Source organism: Thamnophis sirtalis, unplaced genomic scaffold (assembly GCF_051295495.1).
Source record: "Thamnophis sirtalis isolate CommonGarterSnake01/CBP01778 unplaced genomic scaffold, rThaSir2_p1.2 scaffold_3, whole genome shotgun sequence".
NCBI classification, from domain to species: domain Eukaryota; kingdom Metazoa; phylum Chordata; class Lepidosauria; order Squamata; family Natricidae; genus Thamnophis; species Thamnophis sirtalis.
The window spans coordinates 119,442,851-119,467,343 of NW_028261383.1; the positions used below are offsets into that span (position 1 = coordinate 119,442,851).

General features: G+C 38.0%; 1 protein-coding gene across 5 annotated transcripts in view; it reads left to right on the forward strand.

The window, feature by feature from the left end:
- Positions 1 to 21,268: 21,268 nt before the first annotated feature.
- MYOCD (myocardin) overlaps positions 21,269 to 24,493 on the forward strand; it is a 37,501-nt gene continuing 34,276 nt past the window's right edge. For 3 of the 5 annotated variants that reach the window (XM_014058814.2, XM_014058813.2, XM_087709823.1), the window contains exon 1: positions 21,269 to 21,602. Coding sequence is in view for 2 of the 5 variants with exons in the window: in XM_014058813.2 (XP_013914288.2) it covers positions 21,548 to 21,602 (55 nt within the window). In the remaining 3 variants the exon portion in view is untranslated. Of the gene's footprint in view, positions 21,603 to 21,949; positions 22,327 to 24,493 lie in introns of those variants that run through there. The other 2 variants (XM_087709822.1, XM_014058815.2) reach the window with 1 other exon arrangement.

The following is a 24,493-nucleotide window of genomic DNA, read 5'->3' on the forward strand; positions in this document are numbered from 1 at the left end:
CATTGCATGAAGAAAGAAAATCAAACTGGCAGGGTTTTTATAGGCAGTAGTATAAGAAACTGAGTAGAAATTGTCAATGAGGATTAAGATTTGGTTGCCTGATAAATGTTTAGTATTTAAGCAGGGAAATTCAAGCCAGGCTCATTAGAGTGATCATGGAGCTAGAGCCTGACTAGGGGGATTAAGATTGTATTCATTGATAGGGCTCCTGGCATACTTTACCTATTTAGTTTTTAATGGAGTATGAGCAAGGGAATGATTGTGCCTAGGAACTAGGAGGCTTGATGAGACAAAAACAAAACTAATATAAAATATGACCATTATTTTTTTAAAAAAAGACTTGTGAAGAACAGAACACTCTCAGCCCTCCGAGGGAATAACAGGCAATTCTAAAGCTGATACAAATGCAGCATAAAATGTACATCAAGTCATATACACAACTCTATATAGCTATGAATAAATTCCGGCATGGTCATATTCTGTTTTGTAAGAAAGTACTTTATTTCAGAGGGACGTGGTGGCTCAGTGGCTAAAATGCTGAGCTTTTCGATCAGCTTTCTTTGAATTAACTGTGCTTTAAACAGAACTTATTTTCTTTTTCTAATGCATCATTTTCAGTGTTGCAATTGTTTCTATGCATATTTAACAATACATGTATTTTTTAAATATGTTATCCAAATCACCCTAGAAAGATTCTATAGTAAGTAAGCAACCTTCTCTCTATGTAAGCAGTATAACCAAATAATGGAAGGGCCTTGGAGATCTTCTAGTCCAACCCCCTGCCTAGGCAGGAAACCCTATACTACTTCAGACAAATGGTTATCCAATATCTCCTTAAAAACTTCCATGGGTTGGAGCATTCACAACTTCTGGAGGCAAGTTGTTCCACTGATTAGTTGTTCTAACTATCAGGAAATTTCTCCTTAGTTCTAGGTTGCTTCTCTCCTTGATATGTAAATGTGTTTTCCTCTACCAGAGACATGTGAAATCATGGACCATCAAAACCATAATATTAACAGGAGAAAGCAGGAGAGAGATGGGAAAAATCCATGTAGAAATCCATGTAGAAATTATAGAAGCAAACATGCACGTTTTCCTTCCGTAGGCAAAGCTTGTGAACTGATTGTCAGAAGAGCAATGCCATTGGAGCAATGGATTTCCTCTGCTCCCCACTATTCTCACATTCCTGGGTTTTTAATTTCTAAAAATGTTAAGACATCATTTATCATGGGTGTCTACAGTTAGGATCAATGTCAGTCCTACAAAGTAGACTAGACTAAGAAACAGAGACCATAATAAAAATTGGACTAAAATTATTTTTATTGGAACAGTGATAGTAACAACATTTTGCAAGTCCAAATATGCTTCCTCTCCTCTCATTTCATATGAATAACTAGGGGGGGGGGAGATGTCTTAGGCCTTTTTGTAACTCTGTTTCTTGGTATGGGCTCAAGTCATATTTCTCCGATTGTTGTCATAGTAACTCTGTCCATCAGGGCCATTCTCTCCCTCTCTATCAGCAGCATTGAAGTGGTGGGTGCAACTGGTCAATCAAAACCCTAACCTTTTTCATATGCTGACATTGCATGTGATGTCCATTAAAAAGGAGAAAGTCTTCAGTCAAATGGTCATACCCACACTGTTGACCTGTTCATGGATGGCTCTGATAGTCATGCATTCCTACTGTCTGATCTAGTTAGGCTCAGCTTACATGGGATATTTAAAGTTCAGAGGAATGACTTGCCTCCAGAAATTGTGGGTGCTCCAATGCTGGAAGCTTTTAAGAAGAGATTGGACAACACTTTGTCTGAAATGGTATAGGGTTTCCTGCTTGAGCAGGGGTTGGAGTAGAAGACCTCTAAGGTCCCTTCCAATCCTGTTACATAGATGTTTCTTTCCTCTTCTGTCTCCTTGGAGGGAGAATCTGAAAAGAACTAAGACTGGGGCAGTTCTCTGAAGCTGAGAACTTACAATTACATATTGCTTTCTGTGCCTGCCTCTGGCTACTGCTTCCACTGTAAACACAATCTTTTGTAGCCTTCTTTGGCTTTCAGATCAGAGCCAGGCTTCTTGATTTTCCCCAACAATATTGTGCCCAGTGGACTACTTCCAAGAGGCAAACTTCCTTTCTTTTCCACCCATTGATGTCTTCATGGAAAATTTTTAATGATTTCTTTTTAAAAAGAAAATAAATATGCAATCAGAGATGGTTTTATTGAGAGACTGGCAAAAGACCTTTTAATAACATCACACTTCATAATAATTAAATTATCTATACTAATACCACAAAAAAGCCATCCAAAGTTTCTCTCCTGAGTCTCCTCCCTCCCTCCATCTTTCTCGCATTCTCTCTCTCTCCCCCTCCCTCCCTCTCTCCCTCTCTCCCTCTCCCTCTCCCTCTCCCCCTCCCTCCCTTTCTCTCTCTCTCTCTCTCTCTCTCTCTCTCTCTCTCACACACACACACACACACACACACACACACAATAATATTTGTGCTTTCAGTTTAATTTTCCTCTTTGGTTTTTCATCTTGAATCCTGGAAGAATAGAGTCCAGTAGTTGAATTATGTACCTGTAAACATAGTTTTAACCCTTACCTATTTGCAATTAATGACATATGATGTCACAGATCAAATAGGCTGAACTCAAGCAAGAGGTCATAAGACATTTTTTCTCATATATGCGTGTGAGAGTAAAAGAGCAATCTGGGACTCTGAGAAGTCAAATGCATATTCTAAGTAGGTGATGGCATGATTTCCTCCAGATTATTTTTCCTTTGAAGTGAGGTTAAACTGTTGCCATAGTATTCTAAGCTTGTTTTAGAACTTAACATATGCAAATAAAGCACCAAAATAGCTCTGCTCAGGTTGAATAAATTTTAGCAGAATACTGCCATAAGATTCCAAAGGCCTTGAATAGGTGATGAAGTGCATTGGCTGTCTAGTCCTTTTGTAGATGTTTGAAAATCCAATGTTTTCCAAATATGTGTTTAACATATAAATTGATATTAACTTCAGTTGCGCAACATTTCTTCATTCCTTGAAATAACTGTAACATTTCTCATGTTGGCCTCTCTGCTAATGTCCTCCAAAGCAGCTGTGCTTAGGTTTCTATTTTTCCTTTTGGTTCTCTGCTATTTTTTCCATGATGTCACATACATATTGGGAATTCATTCGTTGACATGGAGTCTTATCAGCTCTTTTGTTTTCTGTTGGGTTTTGGATGAAGGAAAGTGAACAAGCTCTATATGTACTACAACAATATATTAAATCACCCAATCTCATGTTGTATTTCCTACCATAATGAATCAGGTGACCCTTTTAAGGCTCACAAGTGGGACATAACAGAGAAGTCTTACTTTCTTTGTTCTTTACAACTAGCTCTAACTAGATGAGATTTTTTTTAAAAACTACATGTGCGTAAGGGAATCTTATTCTCTATTCTTTTGACATGTTCTCTCCAAATCACTATTTCTTTACTTTCTTTGTTTGTTTTGGGCTTTTTTGCCATATCAAAAACTTAGTTTTGAAAGTATTATCCATTTCAAAAATAATTAGCAGCAAAATATGGTAATTCAGTTGAAGATGTATAAGTCCAAATCACCCTACGGTTCTTTGGATCTTGGCCATAAACATAATCAAGACATACACTCCAAACCAAACTGGGGGGAAATGATACATGCTGAGAATATTTTTCAGTATTTGTTCCAAATAGTTCTGAAAGACTCACAAAAGCAATGGGAAGCTTTACTTTTTGTATCAGATTTAAGCTCTAATAGTTTTGGCCACTGTATGGAATTAAGTTCAACACATAACAGCTATAAACTGCATGCACATGTTGGGATGAATATGTGGGGATTAGGAGTAAAAAAAGAGTAAAGGCAGGGAGCTGTGGGGAAATCCTACTACACCTCCCTATATTTGATAGAAGATATGAAATGTGTGAACTCAAAAACATTATGTATAATGATTACTGAGTAGCCCAGCAATATCAATTACACCTAAGTAAGAACACATGGGGATATAAGACCTGTGGGTTATCTAACAAAAGCAGTGCTTAAACCAAGCCTTGAAATGAATTTCCCAACTTTGAAAACAGAATATTTTCAGGAGTATAGAACTTGAGATGCTTTATATATTTGCACCAGCGGGAATACTCTAAATTCTTCCACTTAAAATGGGAATGACGTCTGAACAAACCTTTGCCTCCTCTATCGGAAACCCAGGCATTTTCAAATGATATGCACTTGAATCCAAGCCAAATGGTTTCCCATATGATATATACAGGAAGACCCAAACTGAAGAAAGCCATAGACATTTGGCCTAGAATAGTCATTCTCTGTGAATGCAAAGTAGAGCAGGAAGCTAAAACCAAGTAAAGTGCTCTTGACTGCTAGCCTGAATGACCAGGAATGCTGTGAATTAACTTCCCCTGGCTTATCTCAGGTTTCTGGTGTTGACAGTAGTAGTGATTTCTTGCTATCACTAAAAATGGTGCCCGGAATCTCTTGGCAGCAGGAAGAGTGTTTGGTGCAAAGATCAATCCTGGTAACCTTTCTAATGTTGATGGGAAAAGGGCCAAATGCCTCTTTCATTTTGCTGCTGAAAGACCAAGAGATTTACCAACTTCACTGGCTAAATTGGGATCCAGAAAAAGCAAAAGGGGAGGCTGGACAGGCAGCCATCATGTTCTCTGCTGGGAAAGCCGGAGCTTTGGAAGTCTTATCTTTTTAAGCAATAAACATGAAAATCTGTGCAGTAGATGGGAAGCAGATATGGTGTGGGAAAGCAATTCCCCCAGAGACATGACTGAAGCAGTATCCATTCAAGTGGGGAGCAAAGGGAAGAGAAGGAAATGGAGATGTTTCAACAAGCAGAACAGCAAGATTATAATAAGCCACATTTTCAAATGGACTGTTAGTGCTCTTCTATTCCAGGGAACTAATGAGCGTGGCATTTTGTAATGGAGAAGAATGGAAATGCTACGCTGAGCCTCACTTTGCAACTAGAGTTGGCTTGTCATTCTGTTTGTGAAACCAATTGTCTTTCATGCACAGGCGTGTATTGACTTCAGTCCTGGTTATGTTTATCTTGAGTTGCCAATGAAAAATGAAAAACTCTAGTCCTAAAGACAGATGAACTGTGTGCCCTTTTTCCTCCTCATAAGCATATTTAGCATTATGGTAGAAATGCAAACAGATCCAGTTACAAGTGCCAATAACTTCCTATGTGTATCATCATCATCATCATCATCATCATCATCATCATCATCATCATCATCATCATCATCATCATCATTTTAGCCATTGTCTATCCACTGCAGAATGAAGGCCTGTTTCACATGTTTCTAACCAATACAATCCTGTGCTTTCCTTTGCCATTTGGGCCCACAATACTTGCTGGTGTCATCGATTCATCTTGTTTTAGGTCTCCTTTGAGAATGCTTTTGTATCCATTGGGATCTGTTCCATGACTGCCTTGGTTCACCTGCCATCAGTTCTTGCTATAGGACCAGCCCATTTACATTTCAATTCTTTTACTCTCTTGCTGATATTGTATACTTCATTTGTTCTACAATCCGTGTGCAGGTCTTTCTATTTTGTCTGGTAATGCCAAGCGTGTATCTTTCCATGGTTTTTTGTAGCTTTTGTATCAATTGTGAGATTAGTATCCATGTTTCACTGCCATGTGTTAGAGCAAGTAGCACACACTGATCAAAAACTTTTGCTCTTGAAAATTATGCTTAGCTTGCTGAATACCTGCCAACCACATTTAACACACTGATCAATTATCTTTATTGCATCACTTTCCATTGAGATCTGTGGCCAAGGTATATGTAGTGGTCTACTACATCTAGTAGTTCTCCAGATAGATATATATATATATATATATATATATATATATATATATATATATATATATATATATATATATATATATATATATATATATATATATATATATATATATATATATATATATATATATATATATATATATATATATATATATATATATATATATATATATATATATATATATATATATATATATATTCTTTCTTTGGTAAATTTATTAAATTTATCCTGGCTGTTTTTTCAGATTTATTTTTAAGCCAAATGGTTTTCCTGCTTTATTCTGATGCAAACAGAAGACATTATTTATCTATTGCTATCTCACATCCTTTTCAAAGGACTGACAGGTGAGAGGAAGTGGTATAAATTGGTCAGTGAAGCTTTTTCTCCAAGCATACAATAATAATGACAAGGTTTAAAAAGTGCCCAGGCTTTATTATCTCTAAATAGCATTCTTCTGATGTGTTTACATAACAAACCTTTGCAAAACAACTCTGGATAAAGAGCCATTGGCAGACTTTCCCACCAACTGCATGGAATAGAAATAGAATCACTATTTAATTTATTTTTATTTATTTATTTAATTTGGTGTACTGCCAACTACCAAAAGATTTGTATGGGTGTATGATTTGTTGATTTGCCTAGTGACATAATGAAAAGCCTGGGTACAGTGATATAAATGGGAATAAATACAGACAGAAATACAAGGACATTGGAAAATATTGTTAAATGTTGAAAAGAAAAAGGTCATCAGCTCGGCACTCTTTACGGTTTTATCCAAGAATGCCAGCTAAAAGAAGAGTACAATATATATAGTTATCAAAGACAGTGGTGCTGGATTTCTTAATCTCTCTATATAAAAGTGAAATACCACTCACTCATCATGAAATCTCCAGAACTGTAAAGCCTACAAACTTGAAAGTTGGTATGTATGTTCCTCTTGGCTTCTTGGTGCTTGCTAAGAAAGGATTTCTTGAAATGACATTCAGATCATTAGTATTTCTTATACAGTAATTAACATGCTCTGATGCTAAGGAGCTCTACTCCCTCTCCCCACCTGAAAAGAACTCTGTTCCAACTGCCTGTTGTCTCACATTCTGTTACCTCAGTTCAAACTGGCAGAGGTTCCATTCCTTCACTCAGGAGTGGTCTGGGGCTCCTTATAGTACTAAACATTGGTATCTCATTAAAATGCTTATGGCTTTCACCTATGGAACTGCTTCTGGAGTCAAGGCAGTGGGAGCAATATTTCCTTATGTGTTTCAATCACCGACCACCACTGAGCCAATGGATTGAACCGGAGTGAACCAGATTTTTCCTGCATTGCCCAATCACATAGTTTTGTCGCGAAGCACAGGTATCCAGCTAGTGTAAAATATTTCTGTGATATTGATTGGTCAACTTAATTTATTCACCTCAAACTTTGGTAGTTAATGAATTTCTTCCTTTCCCCCAAAGTGGCTTCTCCTAACTGCAATTGGTAGCAACTAACCAGCCTTGACCGATTTCAAAAAAAGAAGCAGGGTTGAACCTGATTACCGTAATGTGTAAGATGTGAGATCATCAGGAAGTTTTAGGGCTGATATCTGCCTTGGGCTATCCTGAAAGCAGAAATGGCAAAACAGGTAATGGTATTGAATTGGCAGGCCATCATTTGGATCCAAAGGCCAGGAGAAAGAGGTACATCTTAACTATCTTTCTAAAGGAATGTATAGTTGCCCATCATTATATTTGAGCATTTCTTTTTCTCAGAAGCAGGGAAAAGTCATGCTTCCAAGATTCCCAAAAATGGCATTGTCCCAGTGAGGGGATCTCAGGTGTATCCTCTATGTTGGAGCATGTAGAGGGGGCAGATACACTTGGCTCTTTTGACTGTGATTAAGCCTTTTCAGGCCCAAATCACTTTTGATTTGACTGTAAGTTCTATAGAGGTTTGTCCTTGATATTATTGCAGGTATTGCCTGGTGAGAAAGCCAATAATTATTAGTCCGGATCTGAAAAAAAGGCCAGGGATCTATAAGCATGAAAACCAAATTTAAAAGAAAAGGATTTTGGGGTGGGGGTGGGGAATGCTATAAAAATGATTGCTAGCAAGGCAGTCCAAATCAATCTATAATATATAATTATCAGGGAAAGGGACATCCTTCATAATTATTACTTATAGGACACAGGAAAGCATGGCATAGGTGCTCCTGAGATTTCAGCATTAAGTGAGGTATGTTTAGCAAGGAGAAAGTATTTGCATTGTTTCAAGTATAAAATGGAATTGTTTCTGATAGAGAAATGGCATTATCTCTATATCAAAATTATCCCATTGAAGAAAGACAAATTTAGCAGTGTAGTGAGGGAAGAATAAAGGCCAATCTTGAGCATTGTGATGATGTTACTTTTTTAATTTCAGTTTAGAGACACAGTTTAAAACTGTAATATCTCTTCTGTGGTTCTTGTAGCAAAGTACCAAATTAGGACTATTAATTCTGATTTCTCTAATTTTCTGATATTTAGAAATAAGATACAATCTTCATCATTTAAAATGTAAAATATCTGGCAGCTCCTATTCTGTAAAACTGTAAAACAAAAAAACCTATAAGACAGCCAGTATTTTGGAGTCAAATATAGAAAGTTTAAGGAATTCATAGTATGATTGAATAATTGTGAAAAGTTTATCACTTATATGAAGTATCTGTTGGATATCACAAGAGGTTTTCAAGCTGTAAGAGCAGTAACACACTAGAATGTCACACTAGAACAGTCTGGACATCAGCATATCCTTCCTTCCTTCCCTGCCTTCTTCCCTCCCTCCCTCCCTCCTTCCCTCCTTCCTTCCTCTGTGATACTTTTAGGAAATTAATTTTGGGATATTGAATCACTTGGTGACTCAGAACTCACCCAGCTAAAAAGACCATGGCTGAGATACCAGGCTCCAGCTTAAAAGACATATTCCCTCTTTTCTCTCATGAAGAAGAATGCTTATAAAAAAGGATGCCTTCACATGGGAACATAGGATACTGCCTTATGCTGAGTCAGACTGTTACTCCATCAATGTTACTATTATCGCTAATGACTAACTCCAGATTTCCAGGCAAAAGTTTTTCTAGCTCTATGTAAGGGCTGAACTATAGACCATGTATGCAGAATACTAGTATGGCTGGAATGCTTTCTGGTTAGAAAGGGGGAATCAAAATAACAACAATATAAATACAGTAGCATTTTAAAGCAACTAAAACAAATTGTTCTTGCTTCTACTTACTGGTTTTACTCCTCTGCAGACATTACATAGTTGACAACTTCTTATGGATGATCTGCTATGGAAGGTAGAGTTAATTATCAGGATAATAGAGTTACTGTTTAAAACAGCAATAGATAGCCTTAGAAAATATTCATCAGTCAGGGGATGTGGGAGTGGGGCAAGCAAAGATATAGAAAAAGAACTGGTGTCAAAAAGTCCTGTGATATGTCTATTATTTTTTTACATCTCCCCCAAATGGATCTGTCTCTCTTTTTGGCTATCAATAGAAGATGTCATCTGTCAGCTGCATCTGGACATTGAACCACACAGAGTAACATCTTTAATCTGTGTTCCCCCACCTCCTCCTTCCTTCAGACACACCCCAGGAAACCTGCCAGACTATTATGCCCCAGCCCAGCAATGAGATAATGCATCTTATCTATCTGACCAACTTTTAATGTGGTCCTCTTGATTAGTGTTTAGAAACCAAGCAAACAATTGATTTAAAATAATTGGTAAATTATGATTAAATAAAGATGTTTATACAGAGGAGTTTGTCATTGATATGATAAAATAAATATTTGCAGAAGGAACTTATTCTTGGCCTGGAGCCTGGCCCATGAGCTCTATGAGATTGACCATGGTCTCATTTTAATAAATATTAGAAGGCTTTCCAAGAAAACAAAGTACCCCCTTCCACCTCTTAGGCAGCACACAGGCACAAGACAAATATTGCAGGCCAATGTAGCTTCTCTTTGCGTTATTCTGCCAATAGTGACCATTTGCAAAACTATAAGTGAGTATAAAAAGATAATTTGGGGCTAGAATGGGGAAGAAAAATAATTGCATATAGGCAGTGTTTCTAGAATCAGAAATTTCTCAAGTAAAACTAATACAATCTCAGTATTTCATTTTAGAAATATGTGAAGTTAATCATTGTCTGCTACCAAAGTCTTGAGTGTTAAAATTTCAGAAAACAGAGAATTCTGAAAATCCTTTTTTTAGTCGAATAGACAGATGATTCTGAAAAAATATAGGACTGTTAACTCAAAAAATGAAGTTAGCCCAGGAAAACAGGAAAGTGTGAGAAAGAAAGTAAAGATTGCTCTTAGCTCACTTTGATTTGGTGTATGCATTGTTGCACTTTCAAAATTCTGTTATTATAGCCTACATCAATAAAATAGAATATTTTAATGTAATGCTTATTTCCAGTGGTGTGATCAACTGGTTTGCTGAGCATGTGTGCGCGCGTGTGGGCCCACCTGAAGGTTGGAACCAGTTCGCACACAGCTGATCTTCAGCCCTACCGATTCGCTCGAATCAGGCCGAACTGGTAGAATCTCACCCCTGCTTATTTCCCTAATATGGCCTACCTTCAAGGGCTAGCGTCTTTATAGATACCTAGTACTATCATAAAACTGGGTTCCTGAGAAGAAGAAAGTGATTAGATTCATCAGGGCTTTTAAAAAATAACATTTTGACATATTTTGTTTGTGGGAACTCACCCATCTCTAACATCTATAATGCAAATTTTGTACCAGTTTTTTTAACATAGTAGATTCTTGAGACTACTTCAACAGTATATGTGTAAGTGTCTTTCTTGTTTTGTTGCAAATGCATCTAGTGTGGTTAGTGAGTTTTCTAAAGAAATCTATTTCTTTTGGTCTGTATTTTGCTGTAAGCATTTTCATGTGCAGTCATAAGCTTGGGGTTTGGTCTATCCAATGTACATTGAATTCTGGGTAACTTAGCACCGAATTAATAGGTTGTGGCTTGTCAAAGTCAAATAATTGGTTATTCCTAATTATCTGTAACACTGAGTCTATTGAAGCTCTGATTGTACAGATTTCTGATAATACAGATTAGGTGTCACCTGAGTAATGGGGGGGGGCATGGCTGGATTTACATATTATGTTAACTCATTGCTTGTTGAATTAACTACAGTGACAAGTTTTACTCATTATATTCAGCCATAAGTCATAGTTTCTAACCACATGTTTGAATTTATTCAATACACATTAAAGGTTAGTGCAGTATATGAGTCCAGTCATTATCAACTTTCAAAAAGTGTGAAATGTATTGCATCTTTTTTCCATAGCGAAGATAAGATTAATAATAATATAAGTTCTACTATTCTCCTCTTACTTCCCCATATACTAAGAGTTAACAAAGTAGAATTAACCTAGTTTAGAAGACTCTGAGCTTACATAGCACTTAAATAGCAGTCAATAATGCTTGACTGCATTATTTCTAAGTAATTGTTTTATGAGAGAAACAACCCTATTCCAACTTTTTAGGAGTTTTAATCAAGAAATAAAGTCATAGCTGTAATTTATGCTAAGGGAAGCCATGCCATGAATAGAATTTATTTATTTGTTTATTTAATAAACCTCAAGAGTCTCTGGTTCAACACTATATAAGTCAGGAATACTTTTATTATAACACCTACAGGAATAGAACCTTGGGAGTTTGAAAATGCTTCCCCTCTATTTTCTTCTATCTTCACGTGGCTAGGAAGGGTCTTTGTCTGAGACAAAAATTGCTGATGTTATTTTCTTGGCCTACGCCTCTGATGGCGAACCTATGGCACGTGTGCCAGAGGTGGCATGCAGAGCCCTCTTTGTGGGCATGGGCGTCATCGCCAGCTGCTCTTTGCGGGCGCCGGAGTGCCAGAAAATGACCCCCAAAATAACCAAAACAAGGCCATTTGGGGGGCATTTTTCAGGCTGTTTTCAAGCCATTTGGGGGGCATTTTCAGGCTGTTTTTCAGGCAAAAACTGGTATGCTCATTGGCCAGCTGGTCTTCAGGTTTCTGGCACTCTGGCACGCACACATGCACTCGCATGCACACGTGTTCCAGTTTGGGCACTCAGTGCTGAAAAGGCTCACCATCACTGGCCTAGGTCCTAGACTAAGGTGACCAGACATCCTGATTTCAGTGGGAAGTCATGATTTATAATAATTTGTCCCGTGTCCTGGGGCGTTTTTAAAAAGTCCCAATTTTCTGGCTTCATGTTGAAAGCCCAGTGGATTTGCTTAAGAAATCCTAACCGGAGCAAGACAAAAGATACTCTGTCTAACCTCTCTCTCTCTGTCTCAGTACTTTCATTGAAGATATTAAAAAGTTAAAGTAAGAAAACGGACACACACACCCGCGCCCCTTTTACCTCATTTTATAAGAAAAAATGACCAAGTACTATAGGGCTCCAGGAAATACTTGGCTAGAGAAGCTGCAAGTGTTCCTTCCTGGATTTTCTGGAGGGGAGGGGCACGGAGGTTGGAGGTCGGCTCGTGTGAAAAAATGGTGGCAAAGTTTCTTTGAAAAATATTTCCCTGACTAATTTCACCATTTTAATTTGCTCACTTCTTTGTATTAACATCTACATCATTCTGGATTGACTTGGAGTGCTCACTTGTGCCTGCTGGTAAGTGAGCTGGATTTTTTTCTTTTATTTTTTTAATGTATTTTAAAATAATATTTTATTTATTGTGCATAGGATTTTTTAAAATAGTTTTATTCTGTGTGGATTCTTTTTTTAAATTGTCTTAGACTATTTAAAAAAAGATTCTATCCAAAATAAATTGAAGTGTAACCATTTTTAAAAATTCTATGCACAATACTTGGAAATGTTTTACTTCAATTTATTCTGTGTGGATTCTTTTTTTAAATTGTCTTAGACTATTTAAAAAAAGATTCTATCCAAAATACAAAATACCAGCTGCAGTTATTCACTTAAGAACTGTGGCAAGAAAGGTGGTATAGTAACCAAAGTTACAATGGCATTGAAAAAAGTGACTGATGACCATTTTTCACACTTAGCGACCATTTTCACACTTAGTGACCATTGCAGCATCCTCATGGTCATGTGATCAAAATTTTGATGTTTGGCAACAGTTACAATTTATATTTGTAAATTGTAGTTATGTTGAAATAAAAAAATATTACAATACTATTTTTGCGTTGTATGAAAATTTTTGTTGCTCCGTATAAAATTTTTAATCAAGGCCCCCCCCCCCCATCAAAGGTGTCCCTCTTTACCAATCTGAAAATCTGGTCACCTTACCCTAGACTCAAGTCCGTATTATCTGATCATTGCCTTGTATCATTGTCCCTTCTTCCTATCCTTTGATGCCATTCTCTATACTCTGTATAGAGTCACAAAAAACTCAGGTGGAGATCTGCCCAGAAGAGTGCAATTGCAGCATCGTAGGCATACTGTTGGTGGTGGCTTGTTTTCCAAGTTCAGAGAACAAATCACCACCAACATCTACTACCACCCATGGTAGGCATACTTTCTGGTTCCCACAAGATGACATTATTTAATTGACAGGACCCAGAGTACACTCACCTTGCTAGATTGTACCACATGGGCAGAGACTACTGGAGATTAAATTTAAATAAATTGTGAAATCTAAATTTCTCTTAGAATAATAGAGTTGGAAGGGACCTTGGAGGTCTTCTAGTCCAATCCCCTGCTTCGGCAGGAAACCCTACACCACTTCAGACAAATTGTATTTACTGATACATGTACATACCTTTAGAGCTTAGGGAAGAGACTCTAAGCTTCATTTTGAAGCCGTTTTTGTATTCTCAATTTGATAAGTGATTTAATACTCAGGAAAAAAAAACATTTGAAAAATCTGCAGTTTTAGAATAGCTGCGGATGAGTAATGGAAAGCCACGCAAAATAGCAGCAAAGGCTTGAATTCATATTCTAACTCATATTTATTTTCATGGGCCTACTTCCCCCGCTCCAACTTCAGCCCTGTGTTGGAAAAAATGAACCCAAAATTACCATGACAATGCAAATGAAAAATGAAAATAAACTCTATCAATAGCACACAAAGATTGCAGAAGGAGATAGTGATTGAAAGAACATGGATTTTGCCAGTCCTGCACAGTTGCCTGGGATAATCCCCATATTGCCAGTGGGGATGAGGGAATGCTTGCAAAGAGACCATTAAGAAACAATCTTACAGTGTGTTCTACTTTTATTATCCAAGTGTCATTTATCCCATCCCATAATGCATTCAAGTTGAAGAGATATGGCAGTGGAAAGCTGACTGTTAAGTCAATTATCGTGGAGAGATTGTTCCTTTTGATATAAGCACCTAAATAGATGCACTTGTGTCAAAGGCTTATGTTAGACTGCCTACAAAAATAAGGAAGAAAGGGGAGAAAAAGATATCATTATTCCAGTTTTGGGGTTATAAATAGCTGAAAGGAACGCTCTCAAAGGCTTGTCTCTTTTAAAATGAGTTACGATAATTATGAATTTATCCAAATTTGGGTGGTTGTTGTTAATTTTCCTGATTCCTTCCCCACTCCCAGGGGTGGAATCCACTTACCAGTTCGGTAGCAATGTGAGCTCCACTTCCACACATGCATAGGAGCTCCCGCGTATGCACAGAGCATCAACAATGGATGTGGGTGGGTGGGCAGAGCCTGCTACCAAGTACCTGAAAAGGTAAGTGAACAACAAGGGGGGAGGGAATCCGCTGTGCCATGTGATTTAGATTAAGGATTCCCTGCTTTCTAGCTAATACGGTATAAATCGCGCATAACAGCTGATCGTCGAAATTATTATTATTATTATTTTGGCTACCAGTTTGGGTGAACCAGTGACACTTTTACTACCATTTCGGGCAAACCAGTCTGAACTGGTAGCATCTCACCCTTGCCCCCTCCCCAATACATCTGAATTATCTGAGGAGTCAAACATGGCTTCCTACTGGTAGATGACTATGAAAGGTGACTTGTGATGCTCAGTGTAAGCTAAAGGATTCTCCTTTCTGTAGAATGTTCTAGTCCAGGGTTTCTCATTCTTGGCAACTTTAAGACATGTGGACTTCAACTCCCAGAATCCCCCAACCAGCTTGGCAGATTCTGGAGCGAAATTTACACATCTTAAAGTTGCTTAAGTTTGAGAAACACTATCCTGGCCTATTTATTGCATTGTAAGAATCCTTCTCTGTTCAGTAGCTGAGGCTTGTGTCTTGTAGCCCCTTTTATCTATTTTTCCTACATACTAACAATCCTTTGGTGTAAGTTATTTCTTTATCTGAGAGTGGATTAGAATTTAGGTCTGATCCAGGACTTTTGAGAGTAGGCCACAATTGCTCTCAATTCTCTTGACATTCTTCATACAACCCATCATTACATCATTATAACCGAACACCCTTCATAAATACTACATTTTTGCAGATCGGTTTTTCAAAAAGGGCCATTCTTGCCACCCATCAGAGATGTGATTGGCAAGGTTGAAACCTGAAAAGTTGCCAGCATCTATACTCTTATTCATCCTAATGCACCATTCACATTATCTGAGAGTTGGCATTTGCTTTTTCCTTGATATGCTTACAGCAAAATAAAACTGTGCTGGTAAAATAAATAGTTGCAAGGTGTTCATTTAGTAGAACTCATCAGATAAACTTTACCATTATGGAAATATAATGGGACACATTGTATAAAATTAGCAATCACTCTCACAGCAGTAGACACTTTTCCAGTTGATTTCAGAAGAGCAATGTGTCAGAAGTAACAAAAGAAGTACTTTTCTGGGTGAAAAAGTAATGGAAATGTATTTTATACTACTACCAGATATCTAGATTATTTTCGTCAAGTGTTCACCACATTAAGTATGGGGAGACATAGATTTGTTTTCACCTTCAAGAAAACTCATTGGATGCTTTTGGGCCAGTCAGGCTCTCTCAGATCAGCTTACCCCAGGACTATTGTACTGGGGAAAATATTGAAGGAGATACCATTATCCATGATGCCTTGAGCTTTTGGACAAAAGGCAAGATATAAACCCAATCAATATTCTTTCTCAGACGATTCATCTTATATGCTCTTTTATTTCTCTTGTATGCTTTTTGATCAAGCAGCTTTGCCTGCACCCAAATTGCTTGTTTACTCCCTATACTTGGTTTAAATGCCAGTTGCACGTGGGACTTCGTACATGACTTTTTGAGAGCATGTTTTGTATAGTAGTTAAGGCATCAGACTAGAAACCAAGTGATTCTAGTCCATCTTGGGGACAAAGCCAGCTGGGTGACCTTGGGCCAATCACCAGCTGTCTCACCTTCATCCTTAGGAAGGAGATGGTGGCAAGCTACTGAAATCTTGCCAAGAAAACTGCAGGGACTTGTCAGGCAGTCACAAAGAGCCAACAGGCCACACAAGCACATACAAAAAAGAATATTCATGTACATGTAGGTTCATCTAAATATAAGAGTTTGACTACTGGATCAGCCCATCCTGATGCATTTATTTAAATATCCAGTAATTAACACTTAGGAGTCCTTGGTGCTCTCTAACTTTGGTTTTTTTTCTTACTCACATTTCATTACCCAATTAGCAAACTTCATTAGGGCTAGTAAGAGAATAACAAGGACCCCACAGTTCAAACCCTAGCTTCAGATCTTTTTTTCTATTAATTAACACCCTCTTATTTGTTAGTCAAGCAGGGTGACTTTTTCAGCAAAAAGAACATTAAGATAAATGCTTCACTTCTGGGCAGAAAGATAGTAGGTTTACATCAGCAGCATCAGATCCCATTAAATTCTGATCTTATGCACATTTAGCCTCTCCCCCTTTCCTAGCATGTCTATTCCTTTCATATTTTCTTCTGCTTTGTTGTTTTAATGAGGGAGATTACCTTTCCTTCACAAAGAGCCTATGTTAATGACAAAGTAATACCGCAGACAAGACTATCATTTATTAAATGCCCATCATAGGTGACTTTGGGTGACTAACATCATTTAATTAATACCCATCCATCTTATAAGACCTAGAGAGACAAATTTGATGGCCATCATTTTATCATTACAACAGATGTGTAGGTTTAGAGACAGCTTTGCCAAATATCAGTTCATGCGCTTACCCGAGTCTGTACTACCATGAAGATTGCATTGCCTTTGGAAGTTGCTTATTTCTTCAATGATAGAATAGAATAGAATAGAATAGAATAGAATAGAATAGAATAGAATAGAATAGAATAGAATAGAATAGAATAGAATAGAATTCTTTATTGGCCAAATGTGATTGGACACACAAGGAATTTGTCTTTGGTGCATATGCTCTCAGTGCACATAAAAAGACAAGATACATTTATCAAGAATCATAAGGTACAACACTTAATGATAGTCATAGGGTACAAATAAGCAATCAGAAAACAATTGATATCAATATAAATTGTAAGGATAAAAGCAACAAAGTTACAGTCATGGAATGCCAATTTAATTTCCTTTTGTTGCTTCAGCATTTCAAGAATCATGTTTGGCTAATGAGACAACTTTTTAAAGATATATTTCACAGTTCTTTATGAGGTTTCATATCTTCACAGTTGTTACTCCACAGATGCATTTCAGCATTTGCTTTGCCTGTTTCACAGATTACATCACTGTTTCATTGCACAATGCAAGGAAGCAGCTTCCTTGCAGCAAACAATGGATGGTTTTCACTGTGAATTAGGCTAGTTTTCCAGTGAAATAAATGCTGGTTTTCCCCTTAATTGCTAAGGCTACCTGAGTTTTGAATCTGCTGGCTCACTAGGCATATCTGCTTCTCTAACTATATTTCTGTACCTCAGCTGGCTTTTACAACAGAGCCAACTGTTTCTCAGATAATTGAGATCTCAAGGGTGATGTAGTATTTTTAAAACAATGAAACTGAATTTGATGGATGCTCATTCTAGAAATGATCTGGAAATTAACTTTGAAAGAAAAAAAAAGACTGGCAATGTCCATTTATAAGGTTTGGGCTTCTAGATAGATAGGTAATTTGTTTGACTTGAGTTTTTCCCTGGGAATGCTTTATAAAATATGTACTATGGAGGAGGAAAGGGCACCCTCTGATTGGTATTTTAACTGTTGCCCTTTCCTCTTAGGAAAGCTTAGCTTTTGGGTGTTCAATGTGTATTCTAGAAAGTTCCCATGAGGACATCTCAAAAGAGCCCACCAAGGCTACATTGGCCGGGAGATTAAGGGGAGCGCACACAGTGATCTTCCAGAAGGACAGAATTTGTGGTAGCAAAGCCAGCCTACCCCACCCTGCACTTAGTTCGTATGTTGCATCCCTCCCTTAATAAACACAACAGATTGCCATTTTTTAAAAAGGATTAAATATTTATGCTAAGCAGAAAACATTTTGCATGGTTTTTTAAACAGCTATGTCATCTTGCTCTTTTCATTCTCTAATCTTACAGTTCTGAATCAGAAGTGAAAATTTTTAGCCTATTTCCCAAGAAGTAAATATTATGATGGAAACATCAGACAGCTTACTAGTGACTTTAAAAAAAAGGCAGAGAAAGCATTTTCTCTAGTAGTGTGTTGTCAATTGCAAACATCCCCTGGGCTACTAATGTGCCTAGAATGATTTTGTTCTAGTAGTCTAATCTTAGTGTGTTTCCAAGTAATTGGCTCCTAATGTTATCAGTCCAAAAGCATTGTGTGACTTCTTCCATCTTTCCCTCTTAAAGGATTCTTGGGTGGCAAAAGACAATAAAGACCACAAAACATGAGTTGGTTTGAAATATGTCATTCTGGAATTCTCTCCACCTTCCTCTTGTAAAATTCCAGGCATGAGGCAGGGCAGAACCTGTTCCTCAAACACGCTTTGAAGATTATCTGTGATCACCATCTCTTTCTAAAATATTGCATTGCTGAATAAGAGCAAAAATAACAATCCTAACTATATAACACTGTACTGCACTGCTATGGATCCCACAAAAGCATCTACTGGACACAAAACAGATATATGAATTGATCACACCCCCTTTTTCTCATCCTTATTTAATGTTGTATGCATCTGACTGCATGCAACAAAAAATTCTGAGCAGTTCCTATAAAGGGGAGCTGCAAAGCCAACAAAATGTCTATCTCTTTAAAAGACCTGTTAGGGGACCTGAAGAATAGGAGATGAGCAACTGGAGAAACAGTGTTGCCTATAGGTCATATAAAGCCTCTACATTTCAAAGAAAAGGGTAATTTTACAGCAGTTTTATATATATTCAAGTGAACCAGAATTCAGTCAATTTAGCTCTTGGTGATTACAATTGTTATTGGATTGTATAGTTTCAGAGCAGGCTTTGTCCTATCTTAGAATGCTTGTGTAGAAATTTACCTCGGTCTGCTTGCCCATAATCCAAATAATTGAGCAGTGGGAGAGCTACTACAGTATTGATCCTTTATCCCCAACTCCAGAAGCTTTGGACTTGCAGAGATCAATGTACAAATGAGAGTTTGCACATTTAGCAAACATTTGAAATCAAAATCAAGGTAATTATTTGTAATGATAATACCTCTAGATAAGCTATGTTTCAGGTCTGATGCTGCAAAAGGAGCTTTACAGTGGATGTAGGCATAACATTGTATCTGTTAGCACTTCCTTGAAGAAGCTGTGTCTTTTCTTTTGCTTGCCCAGCATCCATACAATTCCAGGAAAATATGACTTTGACTTAAAAAGTGCCAAGAAGTTCAACAAGATGCTGCCATGTCCACTTCAAACCATGTTTTCAGCTTCAGGGCATGTCCATAAAAATATTTTGAAAATGGTATGAAATACACAGCATTTTCTTTCTGCATCTCCATGCAGCACAAAGGTCTTATATTTGAAGGATACTTTAAAAGCTAATTTGCAGGGGCTGAGAATAGCCATTGGGAAACTATCAGAAGAGAACTGAGAAAGATTTTGGCAGAGGAGACAGATCAAAATTACTGTTTAACTGTGAATTTCCCCATTCATAGTGGGGAAACATCAACATTGGGTGGGTAAAAAATTAATTACCCCTGGTCTAATTTTTTTTCTCCAGCTATTGCTATAAAGAGACATTGGTCAGGTGGGGAAGGCAATTAAGGTGATAGTCTCGGATCATTCTTCTGAGATGCCATTGCCATAAGGGTTGAAGACGATGGTAGAGTTCTTTGTGCCGCCACCCCTTGCAGTACATGTCCCTGGTACATGAAATATCTGTGACTGAATCATTATACAGATAAAAGTACATAAAATGTATTGCAGGAATTCAGCTGAAAGATTGCGTACATGGAAATACCAAGCACATTTTTTTTAAAAAAAATACTGCAGACATTTAAAAATAGACATGGGTTAAAAACAAACAAGGAGTAAAGCTGCATGAAAATCCTGCCCTAGTTTGTGAGAATAATAAAAAAACTAATTGAAGTTCAGGATATGTTATCCTCTTGGATGGATGGATGGATGGATGGATGGATGGATGGATGGATGGATGGATGGATGGATGGATGATAGATAGATAGGTAGGTAGGTAGGTAGGTAGGTAGGTAGGTAGGTAGGTAGGTAGGTAGGCAGGCAGGCAGGCAGGCAGGCAGAGACAGACAGACAGACAGACAGACAGACAGACAGACAGACAGATAGACAGATGTTGGATAACCATTTGTCTGAAGTGGCATAGTGTTTCCTGCCTAAGCAGGGGGTTGGTCTAGAAGACCTCCAAGGTCCCTTCTAACTTTGTTATTTTATTCTATTCTATTCTATTCTAGATAGATAGATAGATAGATAGATAGATAGATAGATAGATAGATAGATAGATAGATAGATAGATAGATAGATAGATGACAGACAGACAGACAGACATAGACCTTTAGATTTAACTCTTTTTCAGCTGGCTAAACAATAATTTAAACATGAACTGGGTAGAGTAGGGAGAACTTTGTCACTACTGGACTCACCTAGAACCTTTGTTTTCAATATCAATATTTTAAAGCCATATCTGCACATAAAATCTGTTTTTGGTGAGTTTTTGACCATTATTTATGTGACATCTGTGAATTTATTAATAGCTTTTTTTGTAGAATAACAGACATAGAAAAGAAGAGCCAATTACAAATCTCTGCCGAAGTCCTTGGAATGTCGTTATTAAGCTCCCTGGTAAAAGCCCTGTCCCTACTCCGGTCTTCTTTTTTGAATTCTTGGTTGCAACAGCTCAGCAAGAGTTAAGCAGGAGTCTTGTTGATATTTCAGAGTTGCTTTGAACCCCTGCAGTCAGAGGGAGGGAGAGCCTTGATTGGCCAAGTTCCTGTTGGTAGTAATAGCGGATCAGATATCAAACTTCTGCCTTTCCTAAGGACCCTTTAGGGATAGTCTGCTCCCTGCTAGACTATGACATCAGTCAGGACACCCGGTGATGTTGCTGATAGTAAACTTTGAGAAAGGAGGGGAGGGGGTGGATAGAAAGGAGGGGTCTGCTTGCTGAAGTTAACTAGCCCAACACAGTGCAAAGGCATGCAGTAGGTTTCCGTGGCGGGTTAGTGCTGGATGAGACCAAACTTCCCAAACTCTTCTGCTGCATTCTGCAGTCACCTACACTCCAAGGAGGGCTAGATGAATTGCGATCCTTTGGTTGTGGTCAGCTTCTCTTCTTGGTGCCGGTTTATGATTTGAACTGAGGGGCTTTCTGACCCTGGGAATTTTCACAAGGCTTCACCATGACACTTCTGGGGTCTGAGCATTCTATGCTGATTCGGAGCAAATTCAGATCAGGTAGGGCTAACACAGCAAGAATTTCTCCTAAAACTTTCCTTTTCAGTGAATCTCAGCTAGAGGCTGTTTCTCATTAAGCAGCATGCAAGTAAAATAACCAAGGAGTTGTAAAGCTGTCATGGGCTTGCGATCACAGAGGCTATTCAGTAGACGAAGAATGCATTTATATCTGTTCTTTTTATCTGCTCCCTCTCTTTCTGTCCTTTCACTGCTTACAAGTTATGTCGATAGTCTAGCTTACTAAAAAAAAAATTCAGCTGTCATTCTGAAATCTCCTAATCTAGGGGAAATTGTGTGGTGTGTGTGTGAGAGAGAGAGGGGGGGAGAGGGAGAGAGGGAGAGAGAGAGAACTGGATCAGAAATCCATAAGGCTGCTTGTTACAATATGAGTATCTCCTCCTATCTGTTCAAGTCAGGTGCTCTCCTGTGAATGCCGGCCCTAATACTTTATTCCAACGTCTAGGCAGCCAGCTTTCTTCCTTTAGAGTTGTGACTAATTGGACAAACATGAATTGCAGAAAGGCATCATTTTTTTTAGAAGTACAAATAACAAATGGAACATGCAAAATATTTAAAATGACATCACCCGAGAAATAAAGCTAGAGCCAAGCGACTGATTGCCATTTACTGAAGCTTTGCTACAAAAAAACATGTACCAGATCTCCACAGAGGGTTGAAGCCCCATTCAGGGCTTCTTCTTTGCAGACCTGCAACAGGAACAAAGGTGAGTGATAGTGAACCAGAGACCATTCTCTGACTGAGTAGTAGCATCTGTAAATAGCATCATGGTAATTTTGAGTGAGTGTCATAGCGTACAGGAGAAAGGAAGATTCTTCTGCACACACTTGTCTTGATATTTTGTTTTTATTGGCTGTGATGAAAACAATTGCCAATTTTGAAAGCATTCTGTTCTTGCCACCCAAGGATGTCTCTTATGTGTGACCAGTGAATGCACAGCACACTCCCACTCTGCATTTGTACGGTGTAACTCATTCCAGGATGTCACCCACTCGATATGGGAAAAGGAGATGGTGGCAGCTGGGTTTGATCTCTGCTACATCAGAGATAACAAGGAGATCAGAAGATTCCTTGATGCTAATGCACTCGGGTACTATCAGGACGTGTGAGACAGCTGGGTGGTCAGTTGCAATGTTTGCTTAGAAAATAGAAAGTTGGCAGCTGCTTAAAAACTCCAGAGAACTGTGTACACATGTAAGAAGCTTTGCCTGGCTCGGTTCTCCATGATTTGGGATCAGTGCTTTGCTGTGGTTTCTCTATCAATGTGATCTTACATTTCATGAGAATAACTCATTCCTCACAATCCATTAGTAGACTGTCTTGGGCTAATGCTACAGAGCCATTCACTGAAAAGGAGAAGGCTTGATCTGTAAACCAGGAATCCCAGAGCAACACTGCCATCTTCCTGAAACAGGCAGGAGAGATGGGGATAATTCTCTGAGCCACCGCATTCCTCTAGAATGAGCCACTATTGTTTTTAAGAGTCATTTATGTGTTATTTTTAAAGGCGGGGGTGTTGGGGGGTATAGAGATTACAGAGCTGATGGTAGGATCACAGAACATAGTTTTCAAATGATTCCAGGCTAAAAGTAAACTTTATGACTCTTTGAGACCCATACATTTTGTTCCTTTTAGCTTTTCTAATGGAGTCAGTTTATGGGGCACAGTTCCAATCCAGATTCTCTTTCCAAAAAATGTAATTACCCTGTACTTGTTTTAGGACAATGGCATATGCAATGCTGGGGGTGACTGTGCCCATCTTATTTCCTGGAGAACTCTTTCGATGAGCTGTATAGGCAACACCTATGAGCAGTTCTCCGTAAACTAATATTTTTGAAAACTAATGTCGCTTAAACATGATCTTGTTGGGTCAAAAATATGTAAATGCATTTACTGTTTGTCATTTAGCATATTGAGGGGAACAAAATGAGTCTCTGACATATCTTTTCTTTTGTATAAAGCTGGGATTCAACTGTTAGTTGAATCACAGTGCTTAAGGTCTTAGCTTAGACTGTTCTTAGCTTAGAACAGTCTATCTAGTTAACTTGGTGCTTGGAGTCATTCTCCCCAAAGTGAAGGAAAAGTGCTACCTACAGATTATGGCTTGCTTGTGACATCCAGTTCCTGCCACAGGAAATGTAGTGAAGACACAAAGGTGTATGATGGGTTCTTTTACTTTTTTCAAGTGTGCTATAGAGCTAGACAATCAGAGAAATTGTTTTCCCTCATCTTGGCTTTATTTTAGCAATAATTTGCATTATTTGTGCCTGATACTGTTTTTATAGAATGACAGCATATCCGCATAAACAAAAGAGGTTACCAATAAGGCAGTTACTTGCTAAGAAAGTATTTCATTTCTTGAAATCCCAAGTTGCTTATAGCGACAGCTTTGTCATTATAACAGCATAATGCAGATCAACAAGATGGAATGTGTTTGAATGGCCCAGTTCTCCCTGGGGTAAAAGAGGTGTATCAAGGCTACCCAGGGAGGGGAGTTAGTAAAAAATCAAATATTTACATCTAGAAATTTCTTTTTTCCTGATATCTAATTTCTAGGCAGAGAACATATTACTCTAGGTGAATGCAGATCAGGCATTGGGCAGATCAGACATTGGGATTACCATCTCAGTGGTACTAGACTAATGTGAAGTACATAAGGTGCACAAAATTAATTCAGTGTTCAGGGCTTGGATTCTTGGGAATCCTGTGATCTTCAGTGAAACTTAAAAATCCTTAACTTATTGTAGTAGATATGTAGATGTCTATTATCTTGAGAAAAGAAAACCGCACCCTAACCTATATCATGTTGATTCCAATGAACATTAGATAGTTTTCCATCTGGACAGAAGAATTGTTGAAACATATGTTCCAAC